We start from the raw sequence: 22030 nt of genomic DNA, 5'->3' as shown, positions 1-22030 counted from the left end.
TGCCTTCGAAGGTGTTACCTCATGTACGCAACATTTTAGGCACCTGAAAAGAACATTTCCAACACAGAATAATAGCTTAGCATTCCCAGTCCCAGCAACAGCTGCGTGAGCCGTCTCTTTGTTAAATTTATCATCTCTCAACGGATGCCTATTTCCCCATTTCATTTCCATTTTACTCTTGTACCTTACTCATCCTTTTCCTGCCTCCCTGAAACACGCATCTCTCTTCTCCTCCCCCCTCCCTCCCCCCCAAGTCTTGCAAGTCTCAAGTCTTAATTATTTAGAGTAGGGAAGAAGATATCAGGACAGCATAACTCGACGAGATTCAGATTACATTCCCCAAGGAATAGCCAATGTACAATTGTACAATGGCAACGTGTGGGAATTACATAAGAAGCCGATGGTGTAGGCATGCATACCTGAGAAAGGATCTCTGCCACCCACTACTGCCAGCCACCTGTGTGCAAAGCTCTCGGCGTTCTCCGTAGAACAATGGAATCCTTCTAAAACTGTAGTCTTGGGTTTGTCCAAACCATTGATTTACTGTCTTCAGAGCTAAGGCCACGTGTTCCTAAGAGTGATCTACAAACCCCCGAAGTGACAGTAAATCTGCAAGTAAGAAGTGTGAGCAGCAAAGCTGTTCAGGTGTACGCAGGTTCTCCAAGTGAAAGGCTTTGTGAGGTCCTCTTCGGGTTTGCGGAGCTTTGTGTGTTGGAGGTGCTTAGCAGTGAAGCTGGTGTTGGGAATCCTGAATTATTACTTTGACCTGGCAGTTAAGAAAGTTGCTTTTCCAGTTGTTTTGACTCATATCACCAGAAGTCTATCAAAAGTCAGTGGGTTTCACCACCAGTTTGCTTAAAGAAATGCTTTGAATGCAAATACAAAATTTCTTTTCCCCCTATTTACCACATTTTAGTTGCTCTGAAGTAATGAGGTAACGGATTACTGAGTTCTTCTGCACCTTCTGTATGACTTGTTCTATTCCAGGATGAAGTGTTGGGTTCAAAGTCATAGAAGAATATTTCTTATTTGAATATTCTTTTTGCTCTTTCAGGAAATTGTCTCTGATTTTTCTCATCTCTCTGCAGTAGTGCCATTAAACTAATGTCCCAAGAACCGGGAGCTCTAATTATTCCTCAGCTGGCTAACGAGTGGCACCTGTTTAAAATTACAGGCCATTAAAATGGTGTTAGTAAGCTGCAGAGCATGGCTGGTTGGCTGTGTTGTAACGTTTGGATTCCTTCTGCAAAACAGCTTGCAGAGCACTTACCCCTGTGAAAGGAGAGACTTGATACCTGTTTGGCTGCCATGTAAAGCACCGTAAAGTCATAAATACTGAAACTACAGGCTGACAAGGGAAGAGCTGGCCGAGACGGAATGCAAGACCTCAAGTGGAAACACTTTTAATTAAGGCATGAATATTTAATGTTTATTCATGGCCAAAGAAAACTGGAAGATCTTCTGAGAGGCCTGTACAAAAGCAGGGTTTTTAAGTAGGTGGATCTGGAGAGTTTTCTCCTTCCAGTACCTGAAGATAGAAGAAGTCATTCTGCATTCACTGATACGTGCCTGGGAGAGTAGTTCTGCTTTTATCTATCGAAAGAAAAAATGCCTTGGCCTTTTGTTGACCCGGAATATTAAAATAGCAGTAGTCAGACAACCAAGAAGGAAAATCTCTGACTAGATTGTATGCTGATTTTCAAGAAACGTTTGGTTATGGTTTTCTCTGCTTCAATTACAATTTTTTAAAAGTGGAAGAAAGTGGCAGGTGGAAGCTTTATGGATTCACTCACTTCCAAAAGTTGGGCTTTGAGGAATACATTAAATATTCAAAAGCCTGTAAAGGTCTTGAGCCTGTAAGATTTCATAATGAAAATCTCCCAGGGGCAAACAGATTAGAAACTGATGGAGGGACTTGTCTAAACACATTTAAATGTTATTTAGTGGTTTAAGTGGTTACAATATTCATGCCAGAGTGAATGAAACAGTGACTAAATGCTTGCTCTTCCCTTTTGATGCACAGCCTAGAGCTTGAACTGCTGTAGGACTTGATTTGAGTTAGGTTGTCAGATTTTCCACTAAAATAACTCTGGTCCTCAGCTTTTCCATCCTACTTAGTTCTGGGGATGACTTTGGAACAGTAGTGAACTATGAAAAAGTAGTGATAAATGACTGTATTTAAGGCTTACGTCAATGATATAGTGCTCCCGTGATGGAATTGTCCCTAAAACTGCTGGTGGGGGAGAAAGTACATGGGCATACACATAGTGTCCTGTAACACGGCCCTCAGTTTGATGTTTTGCTGGACCCAGTGGTCTCCTGTAGAGATCATGCAGTCGTAAAACCATAGAATCACAGAATGGTTGAGGTTGGAAGGGACATCTGGAGATCCTCTGGTCCAACTCACCTGCTCAACCAGGGTGACTGACAGTGGTTGCCCAGGATTGTGTCCAGACAGCTTTCAAATATCTCCAGGGATGGAGACTCCACAACCACTCTGGGCAACCTGTGCCAGTGCTTGGCCACTCTCACAGTGAAAAAGCATTTCCTAATGTTCAGAGGGAACTTCCTATGTTTCAGTTTGTGACCATTGCCTCTGGTCCTGTCGCTGAGCACCACGGAAAAGAGCCTGGCTCTGTCCTCTTTGCATCCTCTCATCAGATATTTATATATGTGGATGAGACTCCCCCTTCAACCTTCTCTTCTCCAGGCTTAACAGTCCCAGCTCTCTCAGCCTTTCCTCATATGTGAGATGCTCCAGTCCCTTGATCATCTTCCTGGCCCTTTGCTGGACTGTCTCCAGTATGTGCATGTCTGTCTTGTACTGGGGAGCCCAGAACTGGACACAGCACTCCAGAGGTGGCCTCAGCAGCGCCGAGCAGAAGGGAAAGGAGCACCTCACTTCATCCACTTGGCAATACTTTGCCTAACGTGGCCTGGGATACCAGTAGCCTCCTTTGCTGCAAGGGCACATGGCTGGCTCCAACCTGATGTCTGCCAGGACCCCCAGGTCCTTTTCTGCCAAGCTGCTTTCCAGCTGGGTGGCCTCCAGCATGTATCTGGGGTGTGAGATTGTTCCTCACCAGGTGCAGGACTTTGCCCTTCTCCTTGCCAAACTTCCCAAGGTTTCTGTCAGCCCATTTCTCCAGCCAGTTGAGGTTCCTCTGGATGGCAGCATCTGGATGACCTATCAGCCGCTCCTCCCAACTTTATGTCACTGGCAAACTTGCCGAGGGTGCCCTCTGCCTCATCATCTAGATCATTAACGACGATGTTTAACAGGAGCAGAGCCAGTGCTGACCTGTGGGGCACACCACTCGTTACCGGCTTCCAATTAGATTTTGCACCACGGATCACCACCCGCAGGGCTCGGCCGTTCAGCCCATCTCCAGCCCACCCCACTGTCTGCTCATCCAGCCCCTATGACAACAGCTTGAGGGTCTGTGAGGCTGTTATGGGAGACAGTATCAGAGGCCCCACGACGGCCTGGTAGACACTACCCGCTGCTCTCCCCTTGTCTACCAGGCTCGTCATTTAGTCATGTAAGTTAACCAGGAGGGTCAAGCATGACTTTTTGAAGCCATACTGACTACTCCTGAGTAATTTCTTGTCCTTCATGTGCCTGGAAATAGTTTCCAGAATTAGTTGCTCTGTCAGTTAGACCTGCACATCCTGGTCTTTGGGTTAGCAGTGTTCATACATGGATGGAGCCTTATCCAGATCCTACCTGGTCAAAGAAAGCAACGCTTCTGCATGCTGTTTTGACAGAATATATGTTGATTAACTGGAGTAAAATTGCGTGTGAATATGGAGGAGAGCGGAATACGTGGTGGCCGTACAGTGGCCATGATGGTCGTGCTGTCAGGAATTAAAGAAAGAAATGAGAAGGTACCAGCGTAAAGCTCAGCTCTCCTCTAACCTGGGCGCTTTCTGATCAGAATGGCTCCAATTCCTGATTCAAATGGCTTGCGTTTGTGTGTCACTCACTCTTCTGCCTTCTCTTAGCTGACACAGCATGAGCTCCATCTCTTATTTTAGAAGAGCCATTCTCCAGGATGGACTGATATTCTGATGAATGGCATTGCGTGGTGGCGATGTGCAGTGAGATCCATTAGGTGGTAGTACCAAGCTCCAGCAGTAGCTAGCTGATTCAGCAGGAGCATGTCTAAAACTCGAGGTAGTGGCTGTAGTATTCCCTGTTTCCTGCCGAACAGGAGGATAGATCTGCTTCCTACAAATCTCTCTTCTGCCCACAACTGTATGCCAGAAAGCAGGCCTCTGTAGTCCTCCTCTGTACGAGGTAGCTATGGCTTCTGGGTCTCCTGCTTACATGATCTGCGGCATTGGTACGTTAGAATCCAGTTTCCCCATTTCTAATAGGATTTTTCTCAAGAAGACTGCCTTTCTTCCTTTAAAAAAAAGCCCAGAACAAAAAAGGAAATGTAAAAAATCCAAACCAACCAACCAACCAAAAAGACGCCTCAGAGCACAACTATGTAGGTGGATATTCCATCATTACACTTCTTTCCTCTTCTACAGGAAGGACTGGGAAATTTCTGAGCCCGTGATAGTTATGACCATGGTGGTCTCCTGTTGCTTCCTTATATAATATTTATTTGTCTCCTATCTTCATGTCACGTCACAAAAGACTGAGCAAGCTCTGACTCTGGATAGGAGGATGTTTCTACTGTTGAACTGGTATTTCGTCAAGGTATGTTATTGGAGTGTCAATGAAGACGTTTTGAGCTCGGTCATCTGTTTAGATTGGTTGCCATTGGTGGAGGATAGTGTATTCTTTTTCTAAATATAAATATTGCGTAAATGCTGTGTTTATTCTCAAGTTTCTTTACCGTTTGCTACCATAGGTGCCACGTGGGAAAGCAATGGCTGATATTTTTATAGGCAAACAACTATTTTAAGTTCCATGCACAATCTTTCTAGTGTAAAAGCTGAGTGAGACAGTCTACATTTAAAAAAAAATGAACAGTTTTGTGTTTGTCAGTGCACTGATCAATAACAAAATAAAGCAGGATAGAAAGTACTGTGAGAGAAAGGGCAGGATGGAAGCTACGGATGAGAGAGCTGTTATGTGTGTTGCTTAGGAGTGATGGAATTTATATTTCTGTCTTTCATGATCTCTCATGAAGCAAAGTCTTGTGATTCGAGACACGGACGAAAGACAGGCTGTCAAACAAGGAAGGTGGTGCCTCGCTCAGACCCGTTGTCTCAGTGGTTGTGCAGCGTCCGTAACTGAGCCTGAAACTTGTGTCCTGCAGCGGTGAAAACTGGCATCACTTATGCAGTGAGAGTGTCTGGGAAGAGAAGGTGGTTTTGTTACTTTCTCCTTGATAATATTTAGAATGCTTTTCCAGGTCTGTGCTCTTCCAAAATTTCTATTAGAAATAAAAAACATAATAAGTACAGAAGGACATGGAGCTGCTGGAGCGGGTCCAGAGGAGGACACGAATGATCCGAGGGCTGGAGCACCTCTGCTATGGAGACAGGCTGAGAGAGTTGGGGCTGTTCAGCCTGGAGAAGAGAAGGCTCCGGGGAGACCTTCCAGCAGCCTTCCAGTGCCTGAAGGGGCTACAAGAAAGCTGGAGAGGGGCTTTCACAGAATCAAGATGTTCTGAAAGACTGGAGACGTTCCAAACCCCCCTGGATGCGTGCTTGTGTGATCTGATCTAGGTGGTCCTGCTCCGGCAGGGGGATTGGACTAGATGATCCTTTAAGGTCCCTTTCAATCCCTGACATTCTGTGATACAGAAACTTTTTTTTTTTTTCTTCACAGCGTGAAAGGTACAGCATTGAAGTCAGTGCAATATAAATGGTTTGTAATTCACCTTCCCCCTTGCTTGAGTTAATTCAGTCAGTTTTCAGACACTCTCTGGTCTGAGGATGAGGTTGTTGTGCTTCACGTGAGTCTAAAAAAAGGGCTCTCACCTTTGTCGTGGCGTTGGGGGAAGCAGCAAGTCGTTAGTGGGTAATGCATTAATCTTTCCCGCGAGCTTATGCTCCCCAGCGTTCCGGTGAGCAGAGCTCCATCTCGTTTTCACATCTTGAATACTTGTGCTGAAGAAAACAGTAATGAAGTGATAAGCCAAAGCTTTTTGCTTTGAGACAAAACTATTCTGTTTGAGCCCTCAATAAAGCATCTTAATTCTTCAGCCTTTCTTGAGGAATACAACAGAGTTGACCTTACTAAACCCCGCAGTTTTCAAGGCATGTTCGCTTGAATAATGCTGCGTGGTGTTTGAAGGTATGAGGATGTAAAAACAGCAGGAGGAAGCATGAAGCTTCCCTCTGTTTATTATGATTTAGAAGTAAAGATTAAAACCAGTCCAAGATAAACCTGCCACTGTAGGTGGAAACTCAGCCTGTGCACAGGCACCGAAGCTCTCGCGTCAGGACAGAGTGACCCAAGTGAGGAGGAACGGTCTACAGTTGTGTTTTCCTCCTGCCTGACGTAGTGTGTGTTCTGTGTCACACGATGGAGGAGCTCAACGTGTTGGAAGGCAGTAGAATCTTGTCTATACGCCCTCACCCAATAAATGTTTTATGACTGAAGTAGCGCTACAGCCAGTCGTAAAATATCTCCTTTATATCATATGGTTACTTAGATGCTAGTGAACACGGTAGAAAGTGGAGAATCCAGAGATTTAAAGAAAATTCAGCTGAAACTTGGCTTCTGTCTTGACATTGTTTGACTTTTTTTTCTCCTCCCTATATTCAGGTACAGGATTTCATGGAAAAAAACAATATTAGCATAAAATTATGAAGTTTGGCTCTTCACAACACTTTCTGTCTTAGAGCAAAAGCAGGACTAATGTTTTTTTGTTTTATAGTTGGTATAAAGCAGTGTCAGCTTGGTCTTTCTGTCAGGTTGATGCTTTTCCACTCCAGCATTTTTTTTCCAGAACCTATCCTGACATTTACATGTATATGAAGATGCTACGTTAATCCTTTTAGAATTAGGTCCTACTTCAAATACAGCTTTAGCCAGTTGGTTTTTTCCCCTCCTTTTTCTTTCTACACTGTGGAAAATCAGTTCCTTGAGAACTTCCCTTCACATACTAACCTGCCTATGCACTACAAAACACAAATGCATAACTGAAAAAATAGCTGTCTCCTCATCACCTTCCTACCCCGTTTCAAAACATCAAATCTATTTTCCATGTACCACATTTTGCAGTATGAGGACACTAACTAAAACTACTGTTCTTCCCGCGTTATGGTCGTGTACTTCATCTCTCAAACGAGATAAAGAAGGTATGAGAGTTAACTTAATCAGAAAGCTTGTAAGGACAAAAATCAAAAGCCATATTAAAACACATTGAATGATAGCAATATCTCAGAGCCATTTGCCAGAAAATAATTAGAGTGATATCAGTTAAGCTCCACTTTGGTCCTCCTAAATCCATGGAAAAATAAACTGTGTACCTGGACTTCTGAGCAAAATTACTTCCTTTCTGGACAGGAACGAGTGCACTCAGTAAGCGAGCATAGAACGTGTTCTGCTCTCTATTGCCTAAGCCCCAGAAAATGCCCAGGCTTGGTTGGTGAAAATCAAAAAAACCCTTCTGTGGAACAAATAGACAGAGTAGTATGTAAGTATTGTAAGAGGAGAATCCTTGCCTCTTTCTTTCCCACACATCACCTTGCTCAGTCCCTCACCATCTCCTTGCTGACTGGCACTGCTGATGTTACCAGAGTGAGTAAGTGAAACTCCAAAACGGGAATTGTACAGGGAGAAACAGGTGAGTGACAAGTGGTTTCACCAGTGTTCTTATAGAAAAAGTTTCTACTTGCTTCTCCATTTCCTGGCAAAGCTCTGGAATCCCAACTCCTTCACTGAGGAGCTTCTACAGCCCAGTGAAAATGTTAGGAAAAGAATTTGTCCTTTATTTGTTGTCATTCTGAACACCTTATGGCAATAGGGAGTGTTTCTCTTAGAAGTGTTACTAAATTGTTAGTTAAAAATAATCTCATCTAGAAAATCTGAGATTACCAAATTCCTAGAGCATGTAAACAACCTACTTGAGTTTCTGAATTTACGAGTTGTAATCCATCATGAAACTCTTATCAAACTGCTGGAGCCTTTCCTCCAACACAAGACTCTGGCAAAATTTTGGAGCCTTGCAGGGTGCACAGTAATATTCACTTTCAGTGGAAACAAACCAGCCAGTTTTCTTCACTTCTCTCAAATTCAGTTTGCTTTCAGTTTAAAGCAAGAGCTACTTGACATTTGTGATTTTTTTTTTTTTTTTCTTGTCTGTGGGCACCACAGCTAAAGTTGAATACCCCAATGTTTATTTAATTTACTGCTGTCATCAGGACTACTTCCACTGGAATCCTGTGCTATTCCAGTTGTACTAATAAAAATCTTGCCAGGGTGGAATGTAGGAGGCAAGACAGCCTACCCAGGCCAGAAAAAAAATGCTTTCCTACCCCATGACTTGGATCAGCCTTCATGGTTATTCTCCCTTGCCCTTAGGCTGTGTCCCTCGTGCCCTTCCTAACAGGCAGCAATCCTTACCATGCCGTGCAAGAAGCAGTACTGGGGAAGAATGGGAAGTTCCTATAGTATAAGGAAATTTTGAGAGTTTCAACCTACTACTGAGATTCATTAAATTGTTTCTTCTTCATCTTTTTTTGTATAGTGGACCTTAACCAAGGAGAAGAACTGGTTCTGCTTTGTGTTCAGGCTTTGGTAATTCCTTACACAATTCGTCATGACACCAGAAAAACTGTTTCCATATATTACCAATAATCCATTTCTTTGCAGATCTTTATCTGTATGAGCAAAAGCCAAAACATTCCCAAAGGGAGACCTTTGTTTTACTTTATTTATCGTATTAAAGCGCAGGTCAAAAGGAAAAAAATTCAAAAATTTGCAGTGTGAAATGAGTTAACTCAGCATTTCTTGGCATTTCTTTGTTTAACTCAGTTCTCCCCATGTTACTGGAAAGTAGTTTGGTATTTTAAAAATAAAAAATTGCTTTCACTATCTGTCAATAAATTCTGGTGAATTTTTGAAGATAATTTTAAAGCCGGAGCAGTTGCCGTGTATAGAAAGTAAATTCTGCTTTATTTTCATGCCCCAAAATGCTTTTTAAATTTCTAGTCTAAAGCCAGCCGGATTTTCAGACCTCAGGCAATCATTTCAGCCAAAACTACCTTAGTGATCAGAAACTTACCACTAATTCTACTTACAGTTATTGCTAACCCTTTAACATGTAATTGGAAGAGGTTATGCCAGAAACATGCTATTTTTATTCTTTTGTGTACAGAGTAGCTCTAGTATGTAATATCCTTCAGCTGTGCTTCTTTGTATTTGTGATCAGTATGGAATATCATGGACTGACAAGCATCCTAAACACCGAAGACTCACAGTAACCCTGAACTGAGTTCAGTCTGTGGGGAATATTAACTTGAGCAAGGAGATTCTCTTTTAAACTTAATTCTAATACCTTTGCAGAGGAAATGAAGCAGTTTTATGGTACTTTTGCTGTCCTGTTTTATATCCTCTCCTATACTTCAAGGTGTTTCTAGTGTGTACTTTGCTCTCATTTTGAAATATTATTTTTGACCGTTCCCATTTTTCCTTCAGTGCCATTCAGCTCCATAAGGGCCAAATGGTACCACACTTGCACTGCAGTGGGACTGCTCCTTCAAACAAGAACTATTTGGCACAATTACGATAGACCGTACCTGATTGTTTAAACTTCATTTAAGTGCTTGCAGAGGTAATAGTTGCTTACTCACACACTTCTTTGAATTTGACTTGGGGCTATCTTGTTATGTTATGACCTATCAGCTGAGAACCTTGACCTCTATGTTGGTTGCATTTTTAATTGCTAACGTATTTTGTTAATTGTTCACCTACAAAGAGCAGCGACCTAAAATCTCCTCTTTAATGAGCTCATTACAATGCTGTACACTCTGTAAGTGGTGATCGTTACGTATGTGACAAATAAAGAAAGATTTCTCGAGCCGGATAAAACTGAACTCAAACCAGTTAATCTAAACAAGTCAAATACGAAGGACTTTGTGTCTTGCTTAGGAAAAATATGTCCAAGATTAAGTACGAGTAGTATTAATAGTTATGTTCATGTAGTGTGTTTTAAGACAGTACCCGAGGACCTAAAACGGCTTTTACTGCTTGTCACACACTACACGTATATAATACTTCTGAGTTTCTTCAGATATTTTATATCTCAGAGATACAAAATATCTCTGAGATTTTTTTCAATGTCTTTCAATTTTTGCTAGATTTGATAGAAGTAAAAGTCACTGATTAAGAAAATAATTTAAGATTCGTCTAAGTAATATTGTTTAGAGGAAATTAGTAAAAGCTTTTCCCTTGAAGGTTTTGTGCCACTTGTATGTAAACAATACAAAATGGTAAAATCAATTCATAAGACTTGCAGAACACCCTTGTTGCAAGGTCTGCAGAACAGAATCTGAAGGACTATAAAAGACGCTATCAGTCTGCCGACCAGGAAAAAAGAGCCCGATAAAGAGTAGAAAGGCAAATACAGGCAATAATGATCAGCTCCAGCCATGTGGAGTCTGCTCAAACGCTTCCTGGACGGACTGAAAAAGCAGTTTCCTGATGCGTTGGTTCCATACTTCAACCAAACTGCTCTTAGAACACAATGGAAGATTTTTTTTTTTGACCTTTATTTAGACCTAAATTCACCTGTGAATAAGGCAGAGGGTAGAATGACCGTTAATTGTTTATGTCCAGGTGGGTAAGGAAAGGATGAGATAAAGTACAAAGCTGTAAGAAGGTTATTCGTGGAAATCACTAGAGTTTAGCTTTTGAACTGCTCCTGTGCAGGGTTTTGGTTTGGGGTTTTTTTTTTTGGATTACCACTGCACAAAGAGGCGGGGTATCCCTCTGAGGGTTTCTGATGACAGATTGCCCTGGGCATTCTCAGTATTCACCCAGATCTGGCTATTATACTAAACAAACCATACCATACCATCTTGAGGACTGGGGAGGGGATGAAACACAGTTGTATCGAGGGCAGTGGCACTTGGGGACCCATGACAAGAATTTCCACATGAGGCGGTGAATGAGAAGGAGAAGAGAGGGACACATCCGTACGAGGTGAATACAGGACTGTGAGTCACCGATGTGATAACGAATCCAGGATGGAGCTGGACTATAGAGTGTGATGGGAAATTATCAGTGCTGCTGGACTGCTCCTGCTGTGACTCACGCAGAACGCAGTCCGTGTTTCTGGTGACTGTGAGTCCACAAAGGTGAACTCGGATTGAAACAGTCAGAGAACACTGAAGTGAAGACTAAAAATAAGTGATTTAGTTTAACAAACCGAGGACAAGCAACAAAAAGAGAATAAGTTTGTCTCTGTGCTTGTATGATAGGAAATGGAGGGTTCAACACGAGGGAAAAGAACTATTTCAGAAAATTGATAACACTGTCGCAAAGGAAAATGAATATAAACCAGCTGTGAACAAGTTCAGGCTCGAAGTCAGGACCAAGTCTCTAACCATGTGATGGGGGCTGCTGGTGTGCCTTCATACAGGCTCAGCTGGAGCAAAAGTCCTCCAAAATGAGAGTCGTTAAATGCGGTGGTGTGATACTGTAGGGCCTGGCTACACAACCAAATAGCTCTACTGGTTCTTATGGCCATAATTAAAATGCCTAGATCCTCTGTGCAGGCTCCATAAGCAAGTGTAATTAGTCGGGAGGCATGCCTGGGGCTATGCAGGCAGGAAACCCTGTGCTGGGGAATGTGCCGAGGGTAAAAAACCTCCATAGACCAGTCATGAAGGAGATCTTAAAAAAGAGATCCAGTACAACTGAGGTCAGCGCACAGGGGTGCAAAAATGTGAGAATAATAAGAGTCACGTGAAAATAATACGAGTTATAAGGACAGAGCAAAAAATGAGATGCATGAATATAAAGAAATGAAGTATAGCAAGTGCAGGAAGTTTATTAGAGAACTAGGGGGTGGGCAGGACTATTGAGAATTAAAAGGGGCCATAGCAAAAGTTAAGAGAAATATAAAGACAGGAAACTTCATTAGACAGAAGTTGGATGAAAAACCTTCTCTTAGTAGAAGAGTGGAGTAAGTAGACAGTGGGTTTATCAGAAGAGCGTGCTCTCGAATGAATATATGAAACAGATAGCAATCAACACCAAATACTTAAGGAGAAGTAGCAAAACCTCTGGAGAAATTTGAGGTTAAAGCTGTAGAAGTGATAAGAAAGTTGCCCATCAAACAGAAGATAAGGTGACTGAAGAGCGGAAGTGAGGTCACCTTCCTTAAAAAAAAAAAAAAGAAAGATAAAAATTAATGGTTGTTATTGTCAAGCAATTTTCTAAACAGTTGCAACAGTGAAGTCTCCTAAAGAGTTTGTACTGTCCGTTGTTTAACAAACACCCACTGTTAGTCCGGAGTAGGTGATGTACGTTGTGCTCACCATCAGGAGAGGACCACAGCGAACAGCACAGGCAGCCAGTAAAGATCAGGGATTATGTGAGCCTGTTAGTAAATCAAGAGTTGGAAGTCATTCTAGAACAGTGATTGATCAGCTTCTTTTTTTTAGGTGTTGGGGAGGTCAGGGTGTCTGGATCTCCTGCATATGCAGCTTAAAGGGAAAAAACTGACCAACACTAAGAATCTGCAATAATGTTTTAAAGGAGTTTGCAGATACAAAACGGGGGAAAAACGATAGAAAATACACAATTGTCTCTTCCCCAGCATCTCCACACAGTTGCTACACCACGAGTGCTGTCATACCTGCCCAGGAGGCATGGAGATGGCACCAACCACTGCATGGAGATATGGAGCAAGAGAGTGGCCAGGGATGCGTGCCTTTTACGGGTGGTGGAAGCAAAATGATCCCTTCTTGGAAATGTATGCTTCATGTTATATTTTAGACGGTGTGGCCATTCCCTAGTTGGGTAGACCAACATAATAGGAATGGATTGGGACTTTCCAGAGGCTTTTGAACTGTGTCACTGCCCAGCTACGCTTGATCGATTTAGTTCACAAACTGGTATTTGATTATAGTTCGAGCTATTATACAGAGAAGGTAAAGCAAATTTTCCATTTGTGCTATTGGAATATATTTCAGATTTTTTTTTTTTCTGTTTTTAAACAATAACATATATCTGCAGAAGGCACTACTGGAAAAAAGTGCAGAAAGGGTAGAACTAAACAGTTTTTAAATATAATTCCCCTGCTATAGTGCTAAGGAGAACATGAACAGGTAGATAAGAAAGCAAAATTTCATGCTTGCCAGTCAGAATCCAACTGCTGGAAGACGTTTAGAAGAAAGATTCCCTCTAGGTAGAATATTTTTCCATGGAATTCTTTTGTGTCTCCTCTCAAGTAGCATCTATGTTGTGCCATTACAGGAACCTAATTATATACTGCCTTGGAGATGCCATTATTTGCATGTCTGTAAAGTATCTGTAAAGAATAACAAAGAGAAGTTTGCAGCGTTTTGCTCCCGCTTTTGTCAATAGCAAGGGTTCTGACCAGTTACACGGAACCAAGTCTTGGATCTCAAATTAGAAGCACTTATAGCTTGATTTAACATGATAACTTCATCTTTATATGTCAAAACTGAAAAATAGACTAATAGCGTGCTATCAGTGCGTAGCTGACCATCAAAAATGCATATGGTGGACCCCCACTTGTCACTAGCAGTGGCAGGAGGAGCTGAGAAATGTTTGCAAATTCATACCTGTGCTTTCGTGGGAGCTATGAAAAGAGTAAATCTGAAAAAAAGAGGTTGAAAGTATTTTAATAATCTAAATTATTTTAGATTCTTATTTTATTATTATAATAATTATTGTATATTATAATATAATAATATAGAATATTATGATATTAAATTCCTTGGAATTTATCCAAAAATCCGTGGAAAAGAAACTTCAGCAGAGAATTAGTAGCATTATTATAGGTTAGTTCTTGATCTTTTTCTGGATGACATGTTGCATACTGTGCACGTGCAGCAGGATTTGTGCTTGACTGGGACAGTGATATTATCTGAAAAAATTATCTCAGTGTTTTCGGGGCCTTGATTTTACACTAACAAAGTTAATGGAAATGTCATTAGTCACTTGAGATAGTGTTGAAATGACTGTATAAATCCTGAAATTTAACAGTATATTAAATAGGTAGTTTCAGATTTTTATTTTTGCAGAGCTGTATTTTCAGAAGGTGGCAAATCTATCTTGAATTCTTCATTCCGGCTGGAAACAAAGCACAAAATTCTAGAAATAAGTCATTGAAATGTTTCACTTGATAAGCAAAAATAAGTATTCAATAAAAACACATGCTGTTAGAGATAATTTGAAAAGAAATATGGGAAACCCCTACTTTAGAAAACTTTCTGTGCATGTGTCTACAAATATTAAGTGACTTGAGCATGAATTGTACACTGTCTCTTCTTTATTATTCTTTTATTTATTATTCTTGCTATTTACCTAGTCCTTTCTGCCTTGATTTAATGAGTGAGAAAAAGGTCGTTCTGTTGAATCACTTCTTGCAAAGCAGTCTCAGATGGCCTTGAAAAAAACAGGTAGTTCACTGAATGCTGTAAATTCCACTGAAGGATTTAATCCAAGTTACTGTGTTTTTAAAAGCTGATAAAAAGTAACTTAATGTGTTTTTGAGTCAAAAGAAACTGGTTCCAGACATGAAATCAGAGATTGCTAATTTGTTTTGTCTTTCTCAGATGCGTCAAGTGTCACAGTCCTTTCTCTTGGATCTCAAAGGAAATGTCAGAAAAAAATTTTGCAGGAAGTTTATATTATCTGATTGTTTCCTATCTTTGTAGAAAGCTTCTTATTCTGTGATGCTCAGCTTGAATTTAAACCCAGTTTACCCACTAGCCAGTCCAGCCCACTTCCAAGCCAGGTTTGGCATGTACTGGATGGAAGGAGGATGTTGAACCTTTCCACTGATACTGTGCCCAGACTTATGCAGAGGAATTCTTAATGATAAATGTTAACATTTATAGATCACAAGATTGCCCCATGCACTGTTATTTCTCTTCTGCCATGGACTGGCCATGATTTTTTCTTTCTTTGCTCTTTCCCTCTCCTCATTAAAATATATTTATGTACTTTTCATTATTAACAGCAGTGCAAAGAGACTTAATTTCATCTCTGGTAATTTATCTGAGCAGCCCTGCACGCTCTCCTTCCTGATATTTGTAATTTCTTTCACAACAGAATTAAACTAAACTCCTTGTTCATTGCTGGATTGTATTTTTCTCCACAGTCAGGTGAAACACCTAGTCATACTAGACATTTAGATGTAATTAAAGCTTCCAGTTAGAATCATCGAATCATAGAATGGGTTGGAAGGGACCTCAAAGATCATCCAGTTCCAACTCCCTGCCATGGGCAGGGACACCCTCCACTACACCAGGTTGCCCAAAGCCTCATCCAACCTGGCCTTGAACACTTCCAGGGATGGGGAAGTGTTTGTCATGGGGACATAATTTGTTTTGTGGGAGTATTTTTGGGTCTCTCCTAAGCAAATAAAGGCAAACTTTATGAAGTGAATGTGCTTATCATTATGTCAGTTTGTAACACACTCAGAATGTGTTAGGGACATAATTCAGGATAATAAATTGTTTAAAAAAAAAACATTAAGGAGTGAATTTGGAGTTCATCTGTCTCTGTAAATGTAATAACTGTTCATAATGCACATCTTGGTTCAATATATTTTATGCACATAGCCAGAAAAAAATATCAATCACTGTGAGTGCAAATACGAACTCAACCTTCAATCTAAGTTCCAGCTACATCTTAGTCTAAAGCTATTTATTTAACTGAACTTCATCAGTAGTGTAGTTTTTCTTTTACATATGTTTATGTTTCCACACACTGGGATTCTGTTAAGCCTACTGGTGCTGCCTGCCTGCAGGGTTAGCCAGGCAGCTACCTTCAAACAAACACGGTCTAGTGCTCAGCTTTTGCTTGGGCCAAACACAAAAAGTGAAGAGGCTTCTCTAGAGCTTCGACTCATGCAATAACTTTCCTGTCCACAACCTGCATTCCTTAACTAACAGAGGAGAAGAATTTATTGCTGATAGTATTAAAATCTGGTACAGATAATCAGTCGGTTGGAGTTAAAGGGAATGCAGACAAATATGATGCATATGGGAAGATGCAACTTCTAGGAGGAGGCAGTGATATAATGAAAATCAGGTTGGTTTCCCAGCACTCACTCGGAGAAACTGGTTTTGGTTGTAAAGGTGAGAACTCTACAGAACATGAATTTTTATCTGACATTGTGTGGGTTTTTGTTTTGTTTTGTTGGTTTTTTTCTTCCCAAATGTCTAGTTCTGAAAAGCCTTCACAGGTTTATTTCAAATTTTTAGCTTCCACTTCTTGTAGTCATGGCTTATCTGCAAAAGAGTGGGAAAAACAGACTTGGGTTAGTAAGACTAGCTCAGCAACATTCATTTTCAGGGATAAGGAGGTAATCCCTACTCTGTGAGGTGATAAATTAGTTGATAATTCACTGACTGGAAATTCAAGGAATCAAGAATAACCAGTAAGAGAGACTTTTGAAAAGTTAAATGCTATAGTTTTTACACATGGAACAGTAGCTAGTTTGGTTTTTCTTTATTTATTATAAAGAGAGGAAACTAACTGGGAAAAACCACAGTGTTTGTTTCTGTAAGGTGTTATTCAGCTGCTGATTACGTGACGTAAGTGATATAGAAAACTGGAGTGCGGTTTGCTTTCATGTGTGACTGCTGTTGTTTGAATCCCCCTCTGAAGCTGTGTTCTAACATGGCTTAGTTTTCAAGTCTTCTCTACAAACACTTAGCATCCATGTTCATTGGTATAGGCAGGCTGCTGTCATTTTTCCTTTCACGTTTTCCATTCCAATGAGGCCATGAAGCTTATACAACTAGTTGGAACCATCTTGTTATGGGGCTACCATAGTGATGGATGATGCTTCTAACATTGCCTGTGTAGATGCAGCTAGGATGAAGACAGACAGTTCAGGAACAAGTCCCTTAAAACGCTCTACAAGGTAACTAGTAAATGTTTGACCAGGACAAATACTTGGCTGGGAGGAAAAACAATGGTCTTTCAGTAAAGTAACCTGGCTTAAGATCTCTGCGTAGTCATGGGAAAGATTCTTCAACTATACCTTAAAAGGTTGGAATTCTTACTGATGGCTTCTTGTGCAAGCTAGTTTGGAGCTCTCTTGCGTTAGCGTTGTAAAGGCTTCAGCACGGTGCCAGGCTGATGCTCAAAGCAGGAGAAACTTGGTGGCTTTTAGTAGAATTTTCCTGCTAGAGTGAAACTCAGATTTTCAACACAAAGCTATATAAGTAAAAACCCATTTACTGGGTCAGTATCACAAAGGGCCAGGGCTCAGATCATCTGGGACACATCAATATTTAAGATAAACTGAAGGAAAATCTCACAGAAATCCCAAGAAAGTCAGTTAACACACCTGTGCTTCGTTATTATCTAACACCTTTCCCACCTCCTCCTTTTCCGTGTTCCATCTTTCTTTGTAGACTTGACTTTTCTCTGTTCTTCTCTCTGTTGACTTTTTTCCCTTTATCTGATACCTAACAAGTGCACTATAAATTTATGTTGCCACAAATATTTGCAGGTACCATATATTATTCATCTTTAATAACAGATTTGACATATTAGTGTAAGATACTAGATTTGATGACACCGTTTATGCCAAAGAAAGTAGCCTGTTGCCAAACCATCTCCCACGACTATATCCGTATATGAATAAGGCACCACTAAAGCCCCTGTCCCTCCAGAAAGCCTCTGAATTAACTGAAATCCTTACTAGGGAAGTTTTGAGGAAAAGGCTCAAAAGGGATCTCCCATGATCATCTCCCATGATCCCATGATCCCCCACCCATGGCAGGGGGGTTGGAACTAGATGATCTTTGAGGTCCCTTCCAACCCAAACCATTCTATGATCCTATGATACCAGCTCCATTCTGCTTCTGCTGCAGGCTACATTGTCATGGAACATTCTTCAAAAATTTAAGAGAGTTGCCTTGAAACTAGTCCTTCTTTCAGCATTCTTCTCCCATCCTCCAATAAGCCTGCTAGTACATGGATCATTTTTCAAGAGAGATGTAGGGAGGTCAGATGTGTATTTTTAGATACAGAAGTAAACTACGAAGTCACACATTTCCAGCACTTCTACCGGTTTCTTTTCAGTCTTGTGCTTACTGCTTTGCACAGGATGCCATCTTTCCCTAAACAGATCTTGTACGGAGAAGATAAGCCAATAAAGGAAATGGATGTTGTGGAATATTGGTTTCATATCACCAGAAATATGCTGGATAAAATCCAAAAATTTTAATTTTCTTTTATAAGTGGCTGGGCTCTGACCCTGTCTGTATCCCATGCGTGTTTTTGGGTCTAATAGCAATGAAAGCAGGAAGTTCGCGTGGAGTCCAAATTGCCAAACTGCCAACAGTAGTTGTTGTTCAGATTGTTTCTTCATTGCCATTCTGACAAACTGTTTTCTTCTTTCCTCGCAGTTTTCCAGTTGTCCCACAGAGTCACCCAGGTGGTTCCGGAGAGCGCCCTGCTGATCACTCTTGGTCTCCTCCTCGGTGGCATCGTGTGGGCGGCCGATCACATCGCCTCCTTCGCCCTCACACCCACCGTGTTTTTCTTCTACCTGCTGCCCCCCATTGTTCTGGATGCTGGGTATTTTATGCCAAACAGACTGTTTTTTGGAAACCTCGGCTCCATCCTTTTGTACGCGGTCATTGGGACAGTCTGGAATGCTGCCACAACTGGTTTGTCTCTCTACGGCGTCTATCGGACAGGAATAATGGGTAAGTTTCATATGCGAAGGCACAGTTGGCAATGTTCCTGCGTGCCAGCTGTGAGCGATGCTGTACAATTTCACAATTTTCAGCAGAAAAACCCGATTTCAAGGGGAGCCGTTTGTAATATTTTTTACCAAATTTAAGAATGATCTGAGAAATCTTCTCTGAAGCAAGCCCAAAAAGGGCTCCAACCTGTGTCTCTCCTACTTCCCGGCTCTAAATGTGTGCATAAGCTCAAGCATAAGGCTCAGGATCAATCCTGCGAACGGATATCTGGACAAAAAGACACTCTGAAGGGCTTGTTTCTTTCTGCTGTGATAAATACCTTCAAAGTTACCGTGAAATGGTATTGTCTTCCTTCAGTCAGCTTTAATAGTAAGTAAGCAGAGATTGCTGAGTGGTATGTATGTGTGACACATCTCTGTATTGTCTTCTGAGGCTAGAAATTGTAGCTGGGAGCTACACACAGAGCCACGTGTCAGATGCAGTCCGAGTTATTCCGTAGTAGAAGGGCTGCTAGAAGAGGCACCACAGAGCAGTTCTGAATATTGCACTCACAATGTCACATTTATAATTAAATATAAGTTCTCAGGAACAAAAAAGGTGACAAAGGGTTATTGCTATTGCAACAGATTGGACAAGGATTTCTTTCTTTAAATATCCAAGCTGCCTGGAACAATTTAAAAAATACGACCCAAAATATTTTATTAACAACCCGTTCTGGGAAATGATAATTACTTTAAAAATATGTGAATAAAATCATTAAAGGAAAAGCATTGACTTCTTTATGACATGTGAAATGGGAAGTCAAGGGTTTTTTTCCTCACATTTTGTTTTAAGTGAAAGATCCATTTACCTCTTGCTCTCCTCCCAATCCATAAACAATTCTCAACTGACTGTAAAAGCTGGATTTGATGGCTACGTCTTCTGCTTCATCATTATGTAAATCTTTCAGTGACAGCACATACTAGAACTCTGAGCTTACAGTTAAACAGGCGAATCAGCCCTTACCACAGGTCGCAGCTGAAGCTCTCCAAGCTAAAAATAGAGATATCATCAAAGGCAGACAATAGACTGGCATGCCTGGCGAATTTAAATGGTTAGGATGAGCGTTAATTGGTACACTGTGGGGACCTGTCTTTACCACCAAGACGTATTATAACCTACCAGAGTTCTAATTTCAGCTGTGGAAAAGGCCAGAGAAGCCTGTCCCTGATTCAAACTGTGTCATTCTCCAGCTGAGAGACTGGAGAATGAACCAGCACGTCTGACTCGTGCTTCTAAATCATTTAATCAGGTGGGTTTCTCTCTCACCTGTAGAAATCATGCCTGATACAACTTTTAATTATTATTAATTAAATTAATTACTATTAATTCTGGGCATGGACCTCTGCACTATATTCTAACAAATGAACTCTCAAGTCTAAGTAGGACTTTAAAATATCTGCACGACACATACTGACTAACCCACTAAACACGTTGTGTTGACCTCCAAGACGTCAGCAAGATCCAAGCACCACACTTGGTGAAAAGCCTTGCTGTTGTTACTCACTTGCTGAAGACAGGAGAATGCTGAGTTACTCAGTTTCTAGAAGAGTTCATAGCAGCCTCTGGTTGAAGTTCCATGGCATACTTTTGTTTCTACCCCACTTTTTCTACAGTTGGAGTCAATAATGCTAGAAGTAATATCATTAAAATGTAGGAATGTATATCCACTACAGACTAAGATGAACTAAAATCAAATTACTTCCAGCTTTACTGTTGAATGGGCCCGTAGTACTGTCCATCAATACGAGAGGGCATAATCCAAGTTGGATTCCACAAATTTCTTACGTAAACAAGCATAAAAGCAGCTCTTTGTTTACATTCAGTATCCTTATAGACACTATAATTTGCAGAAGAAAAAGAGAGAAGGTGATAATAACAAAGAAAACCTTTTTTAGAAGTGAAATGAAAAGATTAGCACCTTAACTATTAACAAACAGCCATACCAGTTTGTTTTCAGAGAATAGGAAGAAGTATCCAATCCTAAACCTTCCTGGCTGATTCCACCACAACTGTTCACCATCTGCTGGAGAACTAACTCATGCAGCACTTCTCTGCGGAATAATTGTAGTTGTGACTAATGCTTGGAAAAGTTTTTTCTGTACAATCTGAAAATTGTACAGAATATGCTGAATACATGTAGAAGTCTTAAACTGGGCCCGGAGAGCTCACCTTGCTCAGGTGTCATTGCTGGTAGCTAGTCACTCCAGGCTATGGTGATCTGGAGGATCTCCGGAGCGATCCTCTGTGATCCTCTGATACCACTGGGTCGTGTATCACTTGGAAATATAACTTGCATTATTAGTCTAAATAAAAGACTGATTTAGAAACATCATGCCTATTGACACTGCTTTGTAGGAATTATAGATGTGTCCTAACTTCTCCATAAATATTTGCTCATTAGCTTTGCAAGTCTTCAAAGAATGTACCAATGATTACACTTGGTAACATATAAAAAAGATAAGCAATCTCAGTGAGCCAATTTATTGTAAAAGCTTACATTCTGTTGTACTCTGATATTTGATAGTTATTGTCATTGGGCTTGTTCCTTCCTTAAGCACAGTGGAGAAGGACACCACCCGATGGAACTGTTACCTAGAGTCAGGTTCAAGGCTGTTCTCAGAAGTTCTGGCACAGACTCTGGCTCAGTCCTTCAGCTCCTCTCTCACACTAAAATGGATAGATTCAGTCCTCATTCACAGCCCAATGTGGCCAAGAGCGAGCAAAACTATTCATCTTTTTGAAAACACAGAGTAGTTGTATATCCATGCAAACGATGGATGGATGTTGGAAATGGAAGACATTGAGGATGCTCTGATTGGCAAAGAGCAGCCAAGATAACAGGTACTTCTGCAGCTGCCCCAGATTATTGGCCGTTGTCGCGTGCAACGGGTGTTGTCAACTCCTATCCAAGTGTCCTTCTCTTGAGTAAATATGCCCATGCCCTTCTGTATCAAAAACATTTGGAACCTAGATTCTGTTTCAATTCCCTTCCAAGCACTAAACATTCTAGATTTCAAAAACTATCTTGTAAGAGCTCTTGCTAGAGGAGTGGCCGTGTTGTTCAGGACGTACCTTACGGGCAATATTGATCCTTCTGACTGTCATTGTCTGACTCGTGCTTCTAAATCATTTAATCAGGTGGGTT

General features: G+C 41.0%; 1 protein-coding gene across 2 annotated transcripts in view; it reads left to right on the top strand.

The window, feature by feature from the left end:
- SLC9A3 (solute carrier family 9 member A3) overlaps positions 1-22030 on the top strand; it is a 52758-nt gene that overhangs the window by 5548 nt on the left and 25180 nt on the right. For both annotated transcript variants that reach the window (XM_086614396.1, XM_086614397.1), the window contains exon 2: positions 18541-18843. In XM_086614396.1, coding sequence (XP_086470522.1) covers positions 18541-18843 — 303 coding nt within the window. The remainder of the gene's footprint in view (positions 1-18540; positions 18844-22030) is intronic.

Source organism: Tauraco erythrolophus, chromosome 7 (assembly GCF_009769465.1).
Source record: "Tauraco erythrolophus isolate bTauEry1 chromosome 7, bTauEry1.pri, whole genome shotgun sequence".
Classification (NCBI taxonomy): domain Eukaryota; kingdom Metazoa; phylum Chordata; class Aves; order Musophagiformes; family Musophagidae; genus Tauraco; species Tauraco erythrolophus.
This window is presented reverse-complemented; position numbering and strand designations above follow the sequence as displayed.